This window comes from Moschus berezovskii, chromosome 4 (genome assembly GCF_049115385.1).
Source record: "Moschus berezovskii isolate FMDL1 chromosome 4, NW_MosBer_1.0, whole genome shotgun sequence".
NCBI classification, from domain to species: domain Eukaryota; kingdom Metazoa; phylum Chordata; class Mammalia; order Artiodactyla; family Moschidae; genus Moschus; species Moschus berezovskii.
In genome coordinates this window covers 754,577-772,455 of record NC_142463.1, presented here as the reverse complement: position 1 = coordinate 772,455, position 17,879 = coordinate 754,577, and the positions used below count along the sequence as shown (strand labels likewise).

Genomic DNA, 17,879 nt, shown 5'->3' with positions numbered 1-17,879 from the left:
GTCCCTCCAAATGTAGTGTTAGCAGGACCCAAAAAAGGAAGTGGTCCAAGTTTCACAACTAAACATGTTGCTTCTTCCTGTTTGCTCTCAAGATGCCCTTTTATCAGGTTAGGATGTCCCTTCATGGGCTTCCGTGGTGGCGCTAGTGGTAAAGAACCTGCCTGCCAATGCAGGAGACATAAGAGATGTGGGTTCTGTCCCTGGGTCAGGAAGATCCTCTGGAGGAAGGCATGACAACCAACTCCAGTATTCTTGCCTGGTGATTCCCAGGGATAGTCATATTCCTATTCTCATATTTGGGGAATTTTTATCACATGTGGATGTTGGCTATTACTAGATACCACCTCTATGCCTACAGAGATGATTGATGATTATATGATTTTCACATTTAACCTGTTAAATTGGTCATTTAAATTAATATTTTCTAATGTAAAGGCGTGCTGTGATTCATGGGGTCGCGGAGAGTCGGACACGACTGAGCGACTGAACTGAACTGAACTGAATGTAAAGACACACTTGTATTCCTAACAAAAATCCAAGTTGGTAATGATTAACTATTTATCCAATTTATATATTGTTGGGTTCTCTTTGCTAATAATGCATTAATATTTCAGCAGATTTTATATGTGCGATTGGCCCATTATTGACTGGCCTTGTTAACTTTTACCATCAAGGTCACACAAGCCTTGTAGAATGAGCTGTTCTGTCTGGAAGAGTCCATGTGCCTCTGGGCTTATCTCCTGGATGTTTGGTAGAACTCACTGGAGCTGCCATCTGGACCTAGAGATTTCTTGGTTGCAAAATTGTGAACGCTAATTAGATTTCTTTATGATTATTTATTAAAACATAGGTTGTCTGTTTCTACTCACATGTGGTAAGCTGTTTCTCTCGGGGGAATATCCATTTTAGATACAATTTCAAGGTTATTAACATCAAACTGTTGAGCTCTGGGGTTTGATGGTGCCTTCCTGACACGCCAGCATCAGCCTGTCACTGCTTCTTGGCGCCGGCCCAAGGCCCAGGGCTCCCAGTCAGCTGTTATGACCCATAGCAAAGCAAGCACACACCATGTGGTTTGCACTGGTGTCCCTGGCTCTCTGAGTCTCACGAGGCCACACAGAGGGGCCCAGGCAGATGGAACCCAGACTGTGGGTTTGCCTCACAGCCAGGAAACCCTGGGCCCGGGGACTCCGCCTCTCTTGTAGCAAGCGTGCCTTTGTTCCCAAGGGGGACCACACTTTGTCCAAAGCCTATCTCTACAAAGACAAACTCAAGATCCAGCCCAGGCGGGGAGCAGACAAGCAAAGCATGCAGACCACCTCCCTCATGGCCCACCTCCCCTCTGGTTCTGGGCCAAGCTCAGGTTTCCACCCGAGTCTGCCATACTGCCCACCTCTCTGATTCTTCGGGTCAGCAGAGGCCAGGACCAAATCCTGATGATTTGCTGCCCTCAGGACTCCAAGCAGCGGGACAGGGGCAGGCGGCTGAGCATGGATCAGAGATCAGAGTGCTCCATGGCCAGGCCTCCATCCACCAGGACCCACGACTGCCTGCAGACCGCCCACTGACTTCAGCCACCCTTCCCAGGGGTCACAGAGGCCACGGGAGGGCCCAGAGGCAGCTCCCAGCCTATCCTGAGGAGCCCCCAGGCACAGGCAGACCCCCGGCCCATCCCCCCATCACCATCCCTGCCTGCAGACGTGGGGGACTCAGGATCAGTCCAGGGTCTGTTAAACTCGGTTCAGACCGCCTGGCCCACTGGTGTGGCTAAGGACCGAGGCCATGTCACCCAGCACTTGCGGCCTCAGTCACCACACACAGCGGACCCCGAGGCCAAGTGTGAATTCCTGTCCGGGAGATGGACGCAAAGGTGCGCGGCGTGTGCTTCCTGTGGGGGCAGGGCCCGCACCGGGGCGGCGTGTGCAACAGAGCAGTGTGCCGCCCGCGCAGGCCGGCTACACAGGGGCCAGCAGCCAGGCTGGGCGCCGCTGCGGCCAGGGAGAGGGATGCCCCTCTTCGCCCCGGCCCCTGCTCAGAGGGCCGCCAAAGGGAGCCACACCCTTCCTGGGGCCATGTTCTGTGAGCAAACAGGGCCAGAGGGGTGGACGGGGCAGAAGACCTTGGGGTGATCTCGAGGCGGCTAGCTGTGGGCTCGTGACACCAGGTGCCCTCAGAGGCTGGGGAGGCAGGGTGCCCATTGGACCGCTGACTCCAACCTCTGCAGAGGCGGAGGTGCCCATGAGACGCTCCCCCGCCCCCGCCGTCACTGCCAGACACAGAGTTCCAGTGGGTGGATGGTGGAGTGCCGTGGCCAGAGCAGGTGGGTGAGGCTGAAGGGCAGCACCATCGTGGAAGCGTGTGGACAGCAATGAGCGCCCACCCTAGCCGCGACAGGCCAGCGTCTGTGCCCACAGGCCTGGCAAGTGGCGGTGGCTTTGCTGCCTGGTGCAGAGCCCTTCCTTTCGCTGGGTCCATGGTGGTGGCCGTGTCTCTGGCCCCAGGAGGGCCTTGGGGCATCCCCACCAGTCCCGTCAAAGAACAGACACCGCTGGGTACCCCCCCGAGGGCCCCGGCCGGGAGACCAGCAGCCGCGGTCCCTTGCCACAGCAGCAGGCCCAGGGAGGGGCCCCCTTGGTCCAGTGGCAGCAGCCCCAGGACACGGGGCTGCAGACCTTTCTGCAAGGTCAGGCAGTGACCTGGGCGCGCGGTGGCCGCCAGGGCTCTGAGCAGGCGGTCAGCATGTGGACGAGAGGAAACGCAGCTGGGTCCCCTAAAGCACAGCCACGGAACCTGGCCCAAGGCCCGTCTGTGTGACCCCGGTGCTCAGAGTGCGCTTGCCTTTTTAAAGGGCTGTAAAAAGAAGGGAAAGGAGCAGTGCAGCCTGTGCGATGGAGACTCTGATCCGGATGAAAGCATTCACAAGGCAGTCAGCAGACCCTCCTGCAGACCCTTGGCAGCCCCTACCCCCCACCACCGCAGCTGCGGGTCAGGACAAACCCGGCATGTCTGGACCCTCTGAGCACCCCCCCGCAGTCGGGGCTGGAGCAGGATGGGTCTGCCTATCGCCCTTTCCCAGAGGGGGCTGTGGCTGGACGGCTGCTGCCCCCCAGTGGACACCATGGGGTCCGGCTTAGCTGCACCGTGTGTGAATCAGGCAGGCTTTCGGGGGACCCCCTGGAACTCAAGGTCCGCCAAGCCAGGGCTGTGCTCCAGGTGCTGGGTGGGGCTGAGCCCCCCAGGGCAGCTGCTGCTGCTCTCGGTGGAACCGAGCCGCCCTTGGCGCGTCAGCCACCCGCCCTGCTGGCCCTTCCCTTGTCAGTGGTCAAGTCCAAGTGGGCCTGCCCCAGTGCGGGGTTGGGGGGCAGGGTCACAGACCCCACAGGTCACGCTCTGCTCCTGTGAGCTCTCACGGGGAGCTGCAGCACCCCAAGTTTTACACAGGATGCAGCCAGCGCTGACTCGGGCAGGGGGCGCGCTGGGTTCCCGGCTCCAAGTCCTGCTGCTGCAGCCACTGAGGTCGGGGTAGGAGGGGTCTGTGCCGTCCGCCCGCCCCTCTGCACGCGCGGGGCCCCTCAGAGGAGACCCCAGACACTTCCCTGACAGACGTGCAGGGGCAATCCCACGTTCACACACACGGGCCACGTGGCCCAGATCCACCCACGGGGTCCTGTCCCCGCTGCAAAGCCATCTAAGCCCCAGTAAATGGACTCGGGCATCTTCTGTTCCCTCCGGAGTGCGGCAGTTAGGGGCCCCCAGCACAGGGGTGCGAGGGGGCAGGCAGAGCGGCCGCCCCCAGAGGCCAAGCTCGGGAGCAGCGCCCACCGCCGTCCCCGCCTGCCCCTCTCCTCCTGTCTCTCTTTCATCTTCAGCGCTGAGCTGTAACTCACACACCCTACAATCCCCGCTTCAGACCACAGACTTGTGGCAAAGAACTTCAGCCGTGCGCTCAGCCGCTCAGTCCTGTCCAAGTGTGCGACCCCATGGGCTGAAGCCCGCCTGGCTCCCCTGTCCATGGGATCCTCCAGGCAAGAATACTGGAGTGGGTTGCCATTCCCTCCTCCAGGGGATCTTCCCCACCCAGGGATCCAACCCATGTGTTTTGTGTCTCCTGCATTAGCAGGTGGATTCTTTACCACTGAGCCACCTGGGAAGCCCCGTGAAGGGACTCATGTAACTCAGTGAGATTGTGAACCATGCAGTGCAGAGCCGCCCAAGACAGACATGTCATAGTGAAGAGTTCTGAAACATCGTGGTCCACTGGAGAATGAAATGCAACCCACTCCAGTATTCTTTTTTATTCCAATCCTAAAGAAGGGCATGGAGAAGGAAATGGCAACCCACTCCAGTGTTCTTGCCTGGAGAATCCCAGGGAAGGGGGAGCCCAGTGGGCTTCCGTCTATGGGGTCACACAGAGTCGGACACGACTGAAGTGACTTAGCAGCAGCAGCAGCAGCAAAGAAGGGCAATGCCAAAGAATGTTCAAACTACCATATAACCACACTCATTACACGTTAGCAAGGTTATGCTCAAAATCCTTCAAGCTAGGCTTAAGCAGTATGTGAACTGAGAACTTCCAGATTACAAGCTTGGTTTCAAAGAGGCAGAGGAGCAAGAGAACAAATTGTCAACATTCACTGGATAATGGATAAAGCAGTCGAGTTCCAGAAAAACATCTACTTTTGCTTTCATTGATGACAGTAGCCTTTGACTGTGTGGATCACAACAAACTGTGGAAAATTCTTAAAGAGACGGGAATACCAGACCACCTGGCCTGCCTCTTGAGAAACCTGTATGCAGGTCAGGAAGCAACAGTTAGAACTGTACATGGAACAACAGGCTGGTTCCAAATAGGAAAAGGAGTACGTCAAGGCTGTATATTGTCACCCTGCTTATTTAACTTATATGCAGAGTACATCATGAGGAACGCTGGGCTGGAAGAAGCACAAGCTGGAATCAAGATTGCCGGGAGAAATATCAATAACCTCAGATATGCAGATGACACCACCGTTATGGCAGAAAGTGAAGAGGAACTCAAAGGCCTCTTGATGAAAGTGAAAGAGGAGAGTGAAAAGGTTGGCTTGAAGCTCAACATTCAGAAAACAAAGATCATGGCATCTGGTCCCATCACTTCATGGGAAATAGAAGGGGAAAAGTGGAAACAGTGTCAGACTTAATTTTCTTGGGCTCCAAAACCACTGCAGATGGTGAGAGCAGCCAGGAAATTAAAATCTACACTTGTTCCTTGGAAGGAAAGCTATGACAAACCTAGACAGAGTATTAAAACACAGAGACATCCATTTTGTCGATAAAGGTCCATATGGTCAAAACTATGGTTTTTCCATTAGTCTTATGGATGTGAGAGCTGGACCATAAAGAAGGCTGAGCACCGAAGAATTAATGCTTTCGAAGCGCAGTGTTGGAGACCATGGACACTTGAGAGTCCCTTGGACTGCAAGGAGATCAGATCAGTCAATCCTAAAGGAAATCAATCCTGAATATTCACTGGAAGGACTGATGCTGAAACTGAAGCGCGGATACTTTGGCCGCCTGATGCAGAGTCAACTCATCGGAAAAGACTCTGATGCTGGGAAAGATTGAGGGCAAAAGGAGAAGCGGGTACAGAGGGCGAGATGGTAGAATGGTGTCACCAACTCAATGGACATGAATTTGACCAAGTCCCGGGAGATGGTGACGGACAGCAGAGCCTGGCGTGCTGCAGTCCATGGGGTCGAAAGAGTCGGAGATGACTTCGCGACAGAACAACAACAACCCTGCAATTCACCCTCTTACAATTCAGTGGTTTTTCATGTATTTTCAGAACTCTATGTCCATCATCACAATCGCTCTTAGAATATTGTCTTCACCCAAAAAGAAACCTTGCACCCCGAGTTACCACCCTCCAGCTTCTTAGCACACCCCTGACCTGGGCAATCACTGATCTACTTTGTTTCTATGAATTTGCCTATTCTGCATGTTCTGTATAAGTCGAATCGTACAGTCTTTTCTGACTGGCTTCTTTCACTTAATGTTTTCAAGGTTCACTCATGTTGTGGGCAGTGTCAGTACTTCATTTCTTTTATTTGCCAAAATGTTCCATTTCTTCTTAATTTATCCGCTCCTTCACTGATGCAAACCTGGACTGCTTGCTCCTTTGGTTAGTGTTAATGGTGCTCTTATGGTCATCTGTGTACACATGTTTTCAGTTCTCCTGCATGCATATAATCCCAGGTGTGGAATTGCTAGGGCATGGAGTTATTCTACGTTTAACCATACTATTTTTCACAGTGGCTGCACGATTTTACATTCTACCAAGGGTATGTGAGGGTTCCAGTTTCTTCATATCTTCACAAACATTTGTTATGATCTATTTTTTCCCATGATCACCATTCTAGTGTCTATGAAGTAGTATCTCAACTGGGTTTTCTTTCATATTTTATTTCTTTATTTTTATTTATTTGGTTGTATCAGGATCTTCGTTGCAGCCTGCCGGATCTTTAGTTGTGGCAGGTGGGCTTTAGTTCCCTGACCAGGGATTGAACCTGGGCCTGCTGCATTGGGAGCACAGAGTCTGAGCCACTGGACCACCAGCAAAGTCCCTCTCCCTGTGGTTTGAGTTTCGCCTCCCTGACAATTAATGATGCTGAGATCTTTTCATGTGGTTATTGGCCATTTGTATATCTCCTTTGGAGAAATGCCTATTCAAGCCCTTTGCCCTCTTTTATTGGGTTGTCTTTTTCTAAAGGCCATTTTTCACAGCACTTTTACATTCACAGAAACATTGAGAGGACGGTACAGAGATCTCCCGTACGCCCCTTGCGCCCTTGTTGACCACCTCCCTTTGATCAGCTTCCTCCACCAGAGGGCACCGTTACTGTAAGTGACGAACCTACACGGACATGTTGCTACCACCCAACGTCCGTGGTTTGCATTCAGGGTCACTCTTGGTGCCCGTGCGTCCTGTGGGTTTGGATAACTGTCTCGGGACGCTGCCCCCGACACGGGGGCACGCAGTGTTCACTCTGTGCTCCACCTTCTATCCCTCCAGCAGCCCCTGGCGACCCCTGACCTTTTTACTGTGTCCATAGTTTTACCTTTTCTAGAATGTCATGTAGTTCGGATCGCATAGTATGTAGCCTCTTCAGACTGACATTTTTACTAATGTGCATGTGAGTTTCATCCACATTTTTCACGACTTCACAGCTCATTTCTTTTCAGTGCTGAGTAACATTCTGTTGCCTGGATGGACCAAGGTTTAATTATTCATTCAACTACTGGATTGTCTTGGTTGCTCCCAAGTTTTGGCAGTTATGCATGAAGTTGCTGTAAACATCCACAGGTATTTGTGCGGACAAAAATGTTCAACTCTTTTGGCTAAATTCTAAGAGTCACAATTACTGGGTCACGTGGTAAGAGTGTGTTTAGTTTTCCAAGAACCCGCCAAGCTGTCTTCCACAGTGGCTGCGTCGCTTTGCCTTTGCTCCGTGAGCAATGAAAGAGGCGTTCTGCTGCCCCACAGCCTCCCACACTTGCTGCTGGCAGAGCTCTGGGTTCTGGCTGTGCTGACAGGTGTGTAGCGCGTCTCACCGTTGCTCTGATTTGCCGTTCCCTTTAAACCCGCGGCATGGGGCATCGTTTCCAGATGCGTGTTCGCCGTCTGCGCATCCACTTTGCTTGAGGGTCTGTAAGACTTTTGACCCCGTTTTTGACCAGATTGTTTCTTTTCTCATTGTTGAGTTTTGAGAGTTCTTTGTATATTTTGAATAAATCTTCATCATGTTTGCAAATATTCTCTCCACGTCAAGCGTTTCTTCACACTCTTTTGATATTAGCCTTCACAGAGCTGAACTTTTTATTTTCTTTATTTACTGCATTAGTAGAACTTCCAGTACAATGCCGGAAAGGATTGATGAGGGGGAAATCCCTACCTTGTACCTTATCTTAGTGGGAGAATGTCTAGTTTCTCACCAGTGAGTATGATGTTAGCTGCAGGTTTTTATAGACATTGTTTATCTGTATCAAGTTGAGGAGGTTCCCCATCTTCCTAGGTTACCGAAAGTCTTTATCATGAATGAGTGCTGGATTTTGACAAATGCTTTTTATGCATCTATTAATATGATCATGTGATTTTTCTTTTTGAACCTCTTAGTTAGTGAAAGTCGTTCAGTCGTGTCTGACTCTTTGCAACCCCATGGACTGTATAGTCCATGGAATTCTCCAGGCCAGAATACTGGAGTGGGTAGCCTTTTCCTTCTCCAAGGGATCTTCCCAACCCAGGGATCAAACCCAGGTCTTCCACATTGCAGGCGGATTCTTTACCAGCTGGGCCTCATAATGTGATCAATCAACTCAATTGATTTTTGACCGTCAAGCCAACCTTGCCTGCCTGAGATAAATCCCAGGTATGGCTGTGGTATATAATTCTTTCTATACAATGTTGGATTTGATTTGCTAATATTTTGTTGAGGATTTTTATATCTATATCCATAAGAGATACTGGTCTCTAGTTTTCTTTTCTTGAAATGTCTCTGTCTGGTTTTGATCTTAGGATGATGCTGGCCTCATAGGATGACTTGGGAAGTATTACCTCAGCTTCTGTCCTCTAAGAGAGATGGTAGGAAGTCTGTATCATTTTTTCTTAAATGTTTGGGAGAATTCGTCAGTGCGCCCCTCTGGGCTTGGTGCTTTCCGTTGGAGGAGGCTGTCCTCACTGATTCAATATCTCTAATAAACATGGGCCTATCCAGACTGTCTATTTCTTCTTGTGTGAGCTTTGGCAGAGTGTGTCTTTCAAGGAATGAGTCCACTTTACCTTACCAAATTTGTAGTTGTCGTTCAGTTGTTAAGTCGCGCCTGGCTCTTCGCGACCCCATGGACTGCAGCCAGGCCTCCCCGCCCGTCACCATCTCCTGGAGCCTGCTCATGGTGTCGATGACGCCACCCAGACGTCCCCCTCTGTCGTCCCCGTCTCCTCCCGCCTTCAATCCCTCCCAGCATCAGCGTCTTTTCCAGGGAGTTGGCTCTTCACATCAGGTGGCCAAAGTATTAAAGCTTCAGCTTTAGCAATTGTCCTTCCAATGAATATTCACAGTTGATTTCCTTTAGGATTGACTGGTTTGATCTTCTTACTGTCCAAGGGACTCTCAAGAGTCTTCTCAAGCACAATTCAGAAGCATCAGTTCTTCAGCACTCAGCTTTCTTTAGGGTCCAACACTCACATCCAGTAGTACAGGACTACTGGAAAAACCATAGCTTTGACTAGACGGACCTTTGTTGACCAAATGATGTCTCTGCTTTTTAAAATGCTGTCTAGGTTTCTCATAGCTTTCTTCCAAGAAGCAAGCATCTCTTAATTTCATGGCTGCAGTCACCCTCTGCAGTGATTTTGGAGCCCAAGAACACAAAATCTGCCACTGCTTCCGCTTCTCTTCTGTTTGCCATGAAGTGACAGGACCATATGCCATGATCTTTTTTGAATGTTGAATTTCAAGTCAGCTTTTTCACTCTCCTTTTTCACCCTCATCAAGAGGCTCTTTAGTTCCTCTTTGTGTTCTGCCATTAGAGTGGTATCATCTGTGTATCTGAAGTTGTTGATATTTCTCCTAGCAATCTTGATTCCAGCTTGTGCTTCATCCAGCCTGGCATTTGCATGATGTACTCTGCATATAAGTTAAATAAGCATGGTGACAATATACAGCCTTGTCATACTCCTTTCCCAGTTTTGAACCCAGTCCATTGTTCCATATTTGGTTCTAACTGCTGCTTTTTGACCTGCATACAGGTTTCTCAGGAGACAGGTAAGATGGACTGGTAGTCCCATCTTTTTAAGAATTTTCCACAGTTTGTTGTGATCCACACAGTTAATGGGTTTAGTGTAGTCAATGAAGCAGAAGCAGATGTTTTTCTGGATTTCCCTTGCTTTCTCTATGATCCAACAGATGTTGGCAATTTGATCTCTGGTTTCTCTGCCTTTTCTAAATCAAAATTATGGTCATAGATTTTTTTCATATTGTGTGTGTGTGTGCTCAGTCATGTCCAGCTCTTTGTGACCCCATGGACTGTAGCCTGCCAGGTTCCTCTGTTCATGGGATTTCCCAGGCAAGAATACCGGCATGGGTTGCCATTACCTCCTCCATGGAAACTCCTCCACCCAGGAATCAAATCCACATCTCTTGCATCTCCTGCATTGGGAGGTGGATTTTTTTTTTTTTCTTCACCACTGTGCCACCTGGGAAGCCCCTATCTCTTTATTATCCTTTCAATCTCCATGGTATCTATACTAATATCCTCTCATTTCTCATATCTGTAATTTATGTCTTTTGTTTTTTTTTTCATAGATAGCCTGGCTAGAGGCTTATCAATTTTATTCATCTCTTCAAAGAGCCAGCTTTTGTCTTTGTTGATTTTTTTAAATTGATCACCAATTTTCAATTTCAGTGATTTTCCCCTATAATTCTTATCACTTCTTTTATTCTGTTTTTTTCGATTAAATCTGCTCTTCTTTTTCCAGCTTCCTAAGGTAGAAACTTAGATTGTTGATTTTAGACTTTTCTTATTTTCTAATACACATTTAGTTCTCTAAATCTCCCTCTTGGTACTGCTTTCACCACATCTCACCATTTTTGATAAATTACATTTTTATTTTCATTTAGCTCAGATATTTCTTAACTTCTCCTGACATGCTTAATACCCCATGTGCTGTTTAGAAGGGTGTTGTGTAACCGCCACGCAATTGGGGCTTTTCCAGTTATTTTTGCTATTGACTTCTAGTTTAATTCCAGTGCAGTCTGAGACCAGATATGTAGAATTTCTATGCTTTTCAGTTTTTTAAGGTGCACTCTATGACCATGGATGTGGTCTGTGAACATTGGTGAATGCTCCTTGTGAGCTTGAGGAGAATGTGTTTCTGCTGTTGTTTAGGGAAGTGGTATGTTGATTATATCTAACTTTGATAGTGTTGTTGAGTTTGGTTATGTCATTTCTGATTCTCTGCCTGCCAGATCCATCCATTTCTGGTAGACGAGTATTGAAATCTCCAGCTAAAATGGTGAACTTGTCCATTTCTCCTTGCAGCTCTGATAGCTGTTGCCTTGTGTAGTTCAATGCTGTTGGGTGTGCACACATTAAGGATTGTTATGTCTTCTTGGAGAACTGACCCTTCCATCATCACGGAATGCCATTCTTTATCCTTCATAACTATGCTTGCTTTGAAGTCAGATCTGTTTGGGATAAATATAGCAACTCTTGCTTTCTGTTGACTAGTGTTAGCATGACATGACTTTCCCCAGGCACTTACCTTTCATCTATGTGGGTCTTCATGTTTAAAGTGAGCTTCTTGTAGGCAGCTTATGGTTGGGTCTTGTTTGTCGGTCCACTCTGACGATCCGTCTTTTCACTGGTGCTTTTAGACTGTTGATGTCCAAAGTGACCACAGACAGGTTAGCTTGATATCGAGCACACCTCTCACTATCTTCTATTTGTTACCTTGGTTCTCTGTTCCTACTTTGTCTTCCACTCTTGCTGGCTTGTGTGTGTGTGTGTTTCTAATTCAATGATTGACCTACAACAGCGTTCCTTCCATATGCAACATGGTGATTCACTATTTCTGCACATTGCAAAATGATCACCACGGTCAGTCTGGTTCCCATCCATCACCACACCGAGTTATCACGCCATTGCTGACTGCATACCCCACGCTACACGCCTCATCTCTGTGACGGATCTCGTATGGAAATCTGCACCTCCTCCTAGTCCGCCACCCAAGTCACTCACTGTCCCACCGCGCCTCCCCTCTGGCAGCCACCTGTCTGTTCTCCACGGGTCTGATCGTTTGTTTGTTCATTTGTTTTTTTTAAGTTCCACATACAAGTGAAACCATACTATATTGTCTTCTCCATCTGACTTAATACCCACTAAGTCCATCCATGTTGTAACAATGGCAAAGTTTCATGCTTTCTGATGGCTTGCTGCTGCTAAGTCACTTCAGTCGTGTCCGACTCTGTGCGACGCCATAGACGGCAGCCCACCAGGCTCCCCCGTCCCTGGGATTCTCCAGGCAAGAGCACTGGAGTGGGTTGCCATTTCCTTCTCCAATGCATGAAAGTGAAAAGTGAAAGTGAAGTCGCTCAGTCTTGTCCGACTGTTAGCGACCCCATGGACTGCAGCCCACCAGGCTCCTCTGTCCTTGGGATTTTCCAGGCAAGAGTACTGGAGTGGGGTGCCACTGCCTTCTCCTTCTGATGGCTTAGCAATATTCAATTACATATATATCTACCTTTGCTTTATCCATTCATCTACTAGTGGTTAGTTTGCTTCCATGCCTTGTCTACTGTAAATACTGCTGCTGTGAACACAGGGTGCATTTGTCTTCAAATTAGTATTTTTGTTTTCTTTGGGAAAATGCCCAAAAGTGTAATTGCTGGATTATATGGTAATTTTATGAGTAACCTCCACACTGTTCTCCATAGTAGCTGCATCAATTTAAATTCCCAGCAACAGTACACAGGGATTCGTTTTCTCCACATCCTCACCAATATATTTTATTTGTGTTTTTGACGATAGCCATTCTGACAGGTGTGATGTGATATCTCATTTCGGCTTTAATTTCTTTGATTATCAGTGAAGTCGAGCATCTTTTCATGTGTCTACTGGTCATCTTTATGTCTTCTTCAAAAAATATCTATTCAAGTTCTCTGCCCATTTTTTATCTGGTTTTCTTTTCTGTTTGATTGTTTTCAACGCTGAGTTGTGAGGTCTCTGGACATTCAGCATATTAACCCCCTTGCTGGATGCACAGCTTGCAGGCATCTTCTCCCGTTCAGCAGGCTGCCTTCTCACCTTGCTGATATTCTCCTGTGCTGTGCAAAAGCTTTTTAGTTTCAGCCCCATTTGTTAATTTTCGCTTTTGTCTCCCTTGCCTGGGAAGACAGATTCAGAAAAGAATCGCTAAGACTGATGTCAGAGTATACTGCCTATGTTTCCTTCTAGGAGCTTTTGGCTTCAGGTCCTGCATTTAAATGTTCCATTCATTTTGAGCTTATTTTTATATGTGGTGTGAGAAAGTGGTCCAGTCTGACTCATCTGCATGTAGCTGTCTAGTTTTCCCAGCATCATTTATTGAAGAAGCCGTCTTTTCTCTGTATTCTGCCTCCTCTGTTGCAGATTAATTGACCTTGTGTGTGGGGGTTTATTTATGGACTCTCCATTCTATTCCACTGATCTAAGTGTCTGCTTTGGTGCCAGTGCCATCCTGTTTTGACTACTGTACCTTTGTAGTATACTTTGAAATCAGGGTGTTTGAAAGCGAGAGCTTTGTTCTTTCCAAGATTGTTTTGTTGATTCACAGTCCTTTGTGTTTCCATACAAATTTTAGAATTATGTGATCTGGTTCTGTGAAATTTGCCGTTGCTGTGTTGATAGGAATTGCACTGAATCTGTAGGTTCCCTTGGGTCATATAGTTGTTTTAACAATATTAATCCTTCCAGTCCATAAGCACAGTATGTCTTTCCATTTGTTCGTGTTGTCTTTAGTTTCTTTCATTAATGTCTTACAGTTTTCAGAGTACAAATCTTTTACTTCCTTGGTTGGATTTATTCCTGCCTATTTTATTCTTTTTGATGCAATGAACTGAACTGATAAAGGGGATTGTTTCCTTAATTTCTCTTTCTGATAGCTCATTGTCAGTGCATAGAAACAACAGATTCCTGTATATTAATGTTGTAACTTTCATCTTTATTGAATTAACTTATTAGTTCTAATTGTTCTTGGTGGCATCTTTAGAATTTTCTAATATATAGTATCATGTCGTCTGGAAAGAGCGACAGTTTTACTTCTTCCTTTCCAATTTGAATTCCTTTTATTTCTTTTTCTTGTCTGATTGCTATGGCTAAGACTTCAATACTGTATTGAATGATATGGGGGGAGTGGCATTCCTTGCCTTGAATTTTGTCAAAAGCATTTTCTGCATCTACTGAGATAATCATATGATGTTTATTCCTTGATTATTAATGTGATGTGTTGCATTGTGTTATTTGCAGATTTTGAGCCATGCTTAGGCTTTGGTTTGCTTACATAGGCTGCCAAGACATTAGAGCCACCTCAGTCTAATGGCTTTTTTGTTTAATTACTTGAAGACAACTAATCCCAGTATATGTTCAAATAACACGATAGTGCTTCTCAGGGAGAGTGAATGCCTTTGTAACAACGAAACAACACTGATCATCCCCTCCTGTGCATCATTGCTGCCATACCTTTTACACATTACATGATTGAATACATTATTGGCATCATTATTTTAGACAAACTGTTGTCTCTCAGATCAATTAAGTTTTAATTTACCTTCACTACTTTATTCCTTCTTTATTAAGTATATTATTTGAAATTTTTTTCTGTTTTGTGGCCTTTTTACTCTGCTGATAGTATCTTTTGACGCACAAAGTGTTTTCAGTTTTGATGAACTCCAGTTTGTCTATTTTTTCTTTTGTTGCCTGTGCCTTTGGGGTCATTGCCAAAGCCAATGTCATGAAGCTTTTGCCTTACTTTTTCTTATGAGCTATATTGTTTGCTCGTATATTTAGACCCTTGATCCATTTTAGTTAATTTTGTAGTGGTGTTAGGGAGGGATCTAATTTCATTCTTTTGCATAGAATCTTCAGTTCTCCCAGCACCGTTTGTTGAAAAGCCCGTCTTCTCTCCATCAGCCGGTCCTAGCGCCCTCGCTGGAAACCGCTTGGCCGTGCGTGTGAGGCTTCTTTCCGGGGCCTCTGTGCTGCCCCTCGTCTGTCTTCCTGTCTTCATGCCGGGGCCACGCTGTTCTGATTACTGTAGCTTTACTGTAGTCTTGAAATCAGAAAGTGTAAATCCTGCAACGCTGGTGTTCTTTTCCAAGATTATTTTGGCTAGTCTCTTGATGAAAGTCTAAAACTCGCATCTTACTTCTCTGCATGTAGTGAAGTTTGCTACTTCAGAGGCTGTGTCTGGTAATTCCAGTGTCTTCTCCTTCTCTTCCTTCTGCTTATTCCTGTCAGCACTGCCTCACTTCCGTGCACGCCTGATCATCTTCGACTGTGTCTTGCAGTTTGGGCAAATATTTACAGGAGTAACTCAAGGCCGCAGATGATGCCATCTTCCTCCAGGCAGAGTTTTTCTTTACTCCTGCCAAGAACCTGGTTCCCTGTCAGAAGCCGCCTTAATCTAAGCCCCCGGCTTGCAGTGCCTGGATGGCCCAGGTGAAGGGAAGGCGGAGTGAGTGCCTGCATGGGGACCGTCTACTTTGGGCTCACCCTGATCGTGACGGGGCCTTAGAGGCCCCCGCCTCATGTGGGGTCACCAGACTCCTCGCCTCGAGCTAGCTCTGCGGTCTGGCGTGTTTCTCTCTCCCTCCATGAGGCCACCGAAGTTCAGGCGTGGCTTGAGTCTGCCGCTTGTACATCTGCAGAGGCACCCAGTCCAAATCCCAGGCTCACCTCGTCTCCCTTCTCCGAAACTCGCAATAGAAACACGTTCCCTTGTTCACTCTTTGTTGCCTTTCCAAGGTGTATTTATTAGCATTTTTGGTTGATGTGGATTACAGAGCCTGCCCTCACCCCAAGCGTTGTTTCTAAAAGCACAGTTCTGACCTACGTTTCCCAGGACAGCATACTCTGGGTTAGTTACTTTGCTCATCTTGCCCAGCCCAGCCTGGAAGGCCAGTTCAGTATTCACACCATCCTACAGGTGGAAAGCCAGAACATAGAGAGGCAAGGCTAACCTGCTTGCTGGCTGCACAGCTGGAGAACGTGGGGTTAGCACTGGACCCTCTTGTGTCTGACCACAAAGATGCCGCTCCGCCTCCTGTGTCTACTGTGGGGAGTCCTGAGCACAGGCGTCCCCATCTGGCCATTGAGGCCCTCCCACCCCCTGACCTCCTTCTCGTCTCTGAAGACCTGCTCAGAGTCTGCCCTGCCCTTCTGAAGCCCCTGTCGGGAGTGGGACCAAGGAGCTAGGGCCACTGGACAGTTCTGAGCCCCCCACCCTCCCAAAGCCAGGGCACATACTGGAGGCTCCCCACCCTGCACGGACAGCCCCAGGCAGGGCACCATCGACAGTAAACAGGTCAGAGCCTGCGCCCCAGGAAGGGATGGAGCAGGGCCGGGGACCCCAGGTCAGGAACCAGGAACTGTCGAGCCATCCTGGAAATGCCCGCCCAAGGCTGGCTCAGCCTCAGGGGGTGCCCAGTGGCTGAGGCTTGGCCCCCTCTCACTTTCTGCCCCAACAGGTGAACAACAACGGGATCATTTCCTTCCTGAAGGAGGTTTCTCAGTTCACCCCAGTCGCCTTCCCCATCGCCAAGGACCGCTGCGTGGTAGCGGCCTTCTGGGCGGACGTGGACAACCGGCGTGCGGGGGACGTGTACTACCGGGAGGCCATGGACGCGGCCACGCTGCAGAGAGCCACGGGGGACGTCAGGCGCTACTTTCCCGAGCTCCCGGGCTTCTCGGCCACCTGGGTGTTCGTAGCCACTTGGTACCGTGTGACCTTCTTCGGAGGCAGCGCGTCTTCCCCTGTGAGTGTTCCGTCCTGGGGTGGGGGAGGACATCCCTCTGGGGCCCAGGGTCTCCCTCCAGGCCCCTGCCTTGCCGCGCTGGGCCGGATGTCATCCCCGTGCCATGCCCAGAGGGGACAGTGGGGCTCGGGGACAGTGGGGCTCAGGGACAGAAGCCACTTGCCCAGGTCACAGGGCCAGGCTGGAGGACAGCAGAGCAGGGACCTTCCCGGCCTCCTGGAAACCATCCACGTCCAGGAAAAGGCCAAGTGCCCTGACACAGCAGCTCACATACTCGGGTTGCAGATGGTCTATTGCGGGTTTTAACAGGAGTATGACAGCGAATCAGGAAATGTGGGCTCTTTCTGTAAACATTACTACAAAAGGAATTTCACATGAGTGAACTTCTGTTTACAAACGGCCCATTAACGTTGCTATGCTTCGTTTTTTCTTATCACGAGTTTGTAAGAAAAATGTCTTTTTAACAAAAACTAAAGGAAAAGAATGCACAACCCCGCCAGCAGGGCAGAACCTTTCCATGTGTGCCGTGTGCACAGACCCCCAGGACGGAGCCGCCCCGAGTCTGCTGCCCTGTGAGCCTCCCTCGGGCGCTCGGCACTCTGTGTTCTTTACCTGTTTGGTCATGGCTTCACCTCCACAGACTCATTTACCCGTTACCTCTCCGCCTGGGAGGAAGGAGGCGCCCGGGGTCCCTGCTGAGCGGACGTTCTCCTCTTTGCAAACCCAGGCTGTTCCAAAATGATTGTCTTGTGAGACAGGGACCCGAGACTCTGGACTTGGGGTGGAAGTTGGTGTGGGAGCAGGAAGACAGGAAGCCCTCGTCCCCAGGGGCGGCTGCAGGAGCAGGTGGAGCCACAGAGAGTGACGGTCTGGCTCCAGGCTCGGCCTCGTCCTCCTCAGACGCCTGGGCCTCCAGCGCCTCCGCCGGTCTCACCAGCCGGGGTCCTGCCCCCCAGACCTCCCCCAACGCCTGCCAGCAGCCGTCCCGTCTCCTGCCTGACTTCCAAGGCCTAGCATTAAGTCTGCCTTCCCGAAGGCGAGCGCTCGGTCTCCACCTTTCACAGGGGGGCTCCCCGCCTGCGTGCCCCCCAGCGTGGCGGCACCTGCCCTCGGGTGTCCCCCAAGGGTGCTGCACAGCCCCCAGTGGGTCGTGAAGTCAGATCCTGCACCCGTCACTAGAAGGGAAATGGCTGCCCGCAGAAATCTAATCTCTGCTGAAATTGTGCGCGGTCACGCTCGCGAAAGGCACAGCCTGGTGAAGTGCCGCAGCCCTGCACCCAGCCACACACACTGCTGTTCCCTGCCTGCCACCCACTCAGGGCTTTTTAGCTGTGCACA

General features: G+C 49.2%; 1 protein-coding gene across 13 annotated transcripts in view; it reads left to right on the top strand.

Annotated features, from left to right (window-relative positions):
* The window catches only part of SNED1 (sushi, nidogen and EGF like domains 1), a 76,124-nt gene that overhangs the window by 11,259 nt on the left and 46,986 nt on the right, over positions 1-17,879 (top strand). For all 13 annotated transcript variants that reach the window (XR_008682866.2, XR_008682865.2, XR_008682867.2 and 10 more), the window contains exon 2: positions 16,254-16,541. Coding sequence is in view for 10 of the 13 variants with exons in the window: in XM_055403723.2 (XP_055259698.1) it covers positions 16,254-16,541 (288 nt within the window). In the remaining 3 variants the exon portion in view is untranslated. The remainder of the gene's footprint in view (positions 1-16,253; positions 16,542-17,879) is intronic.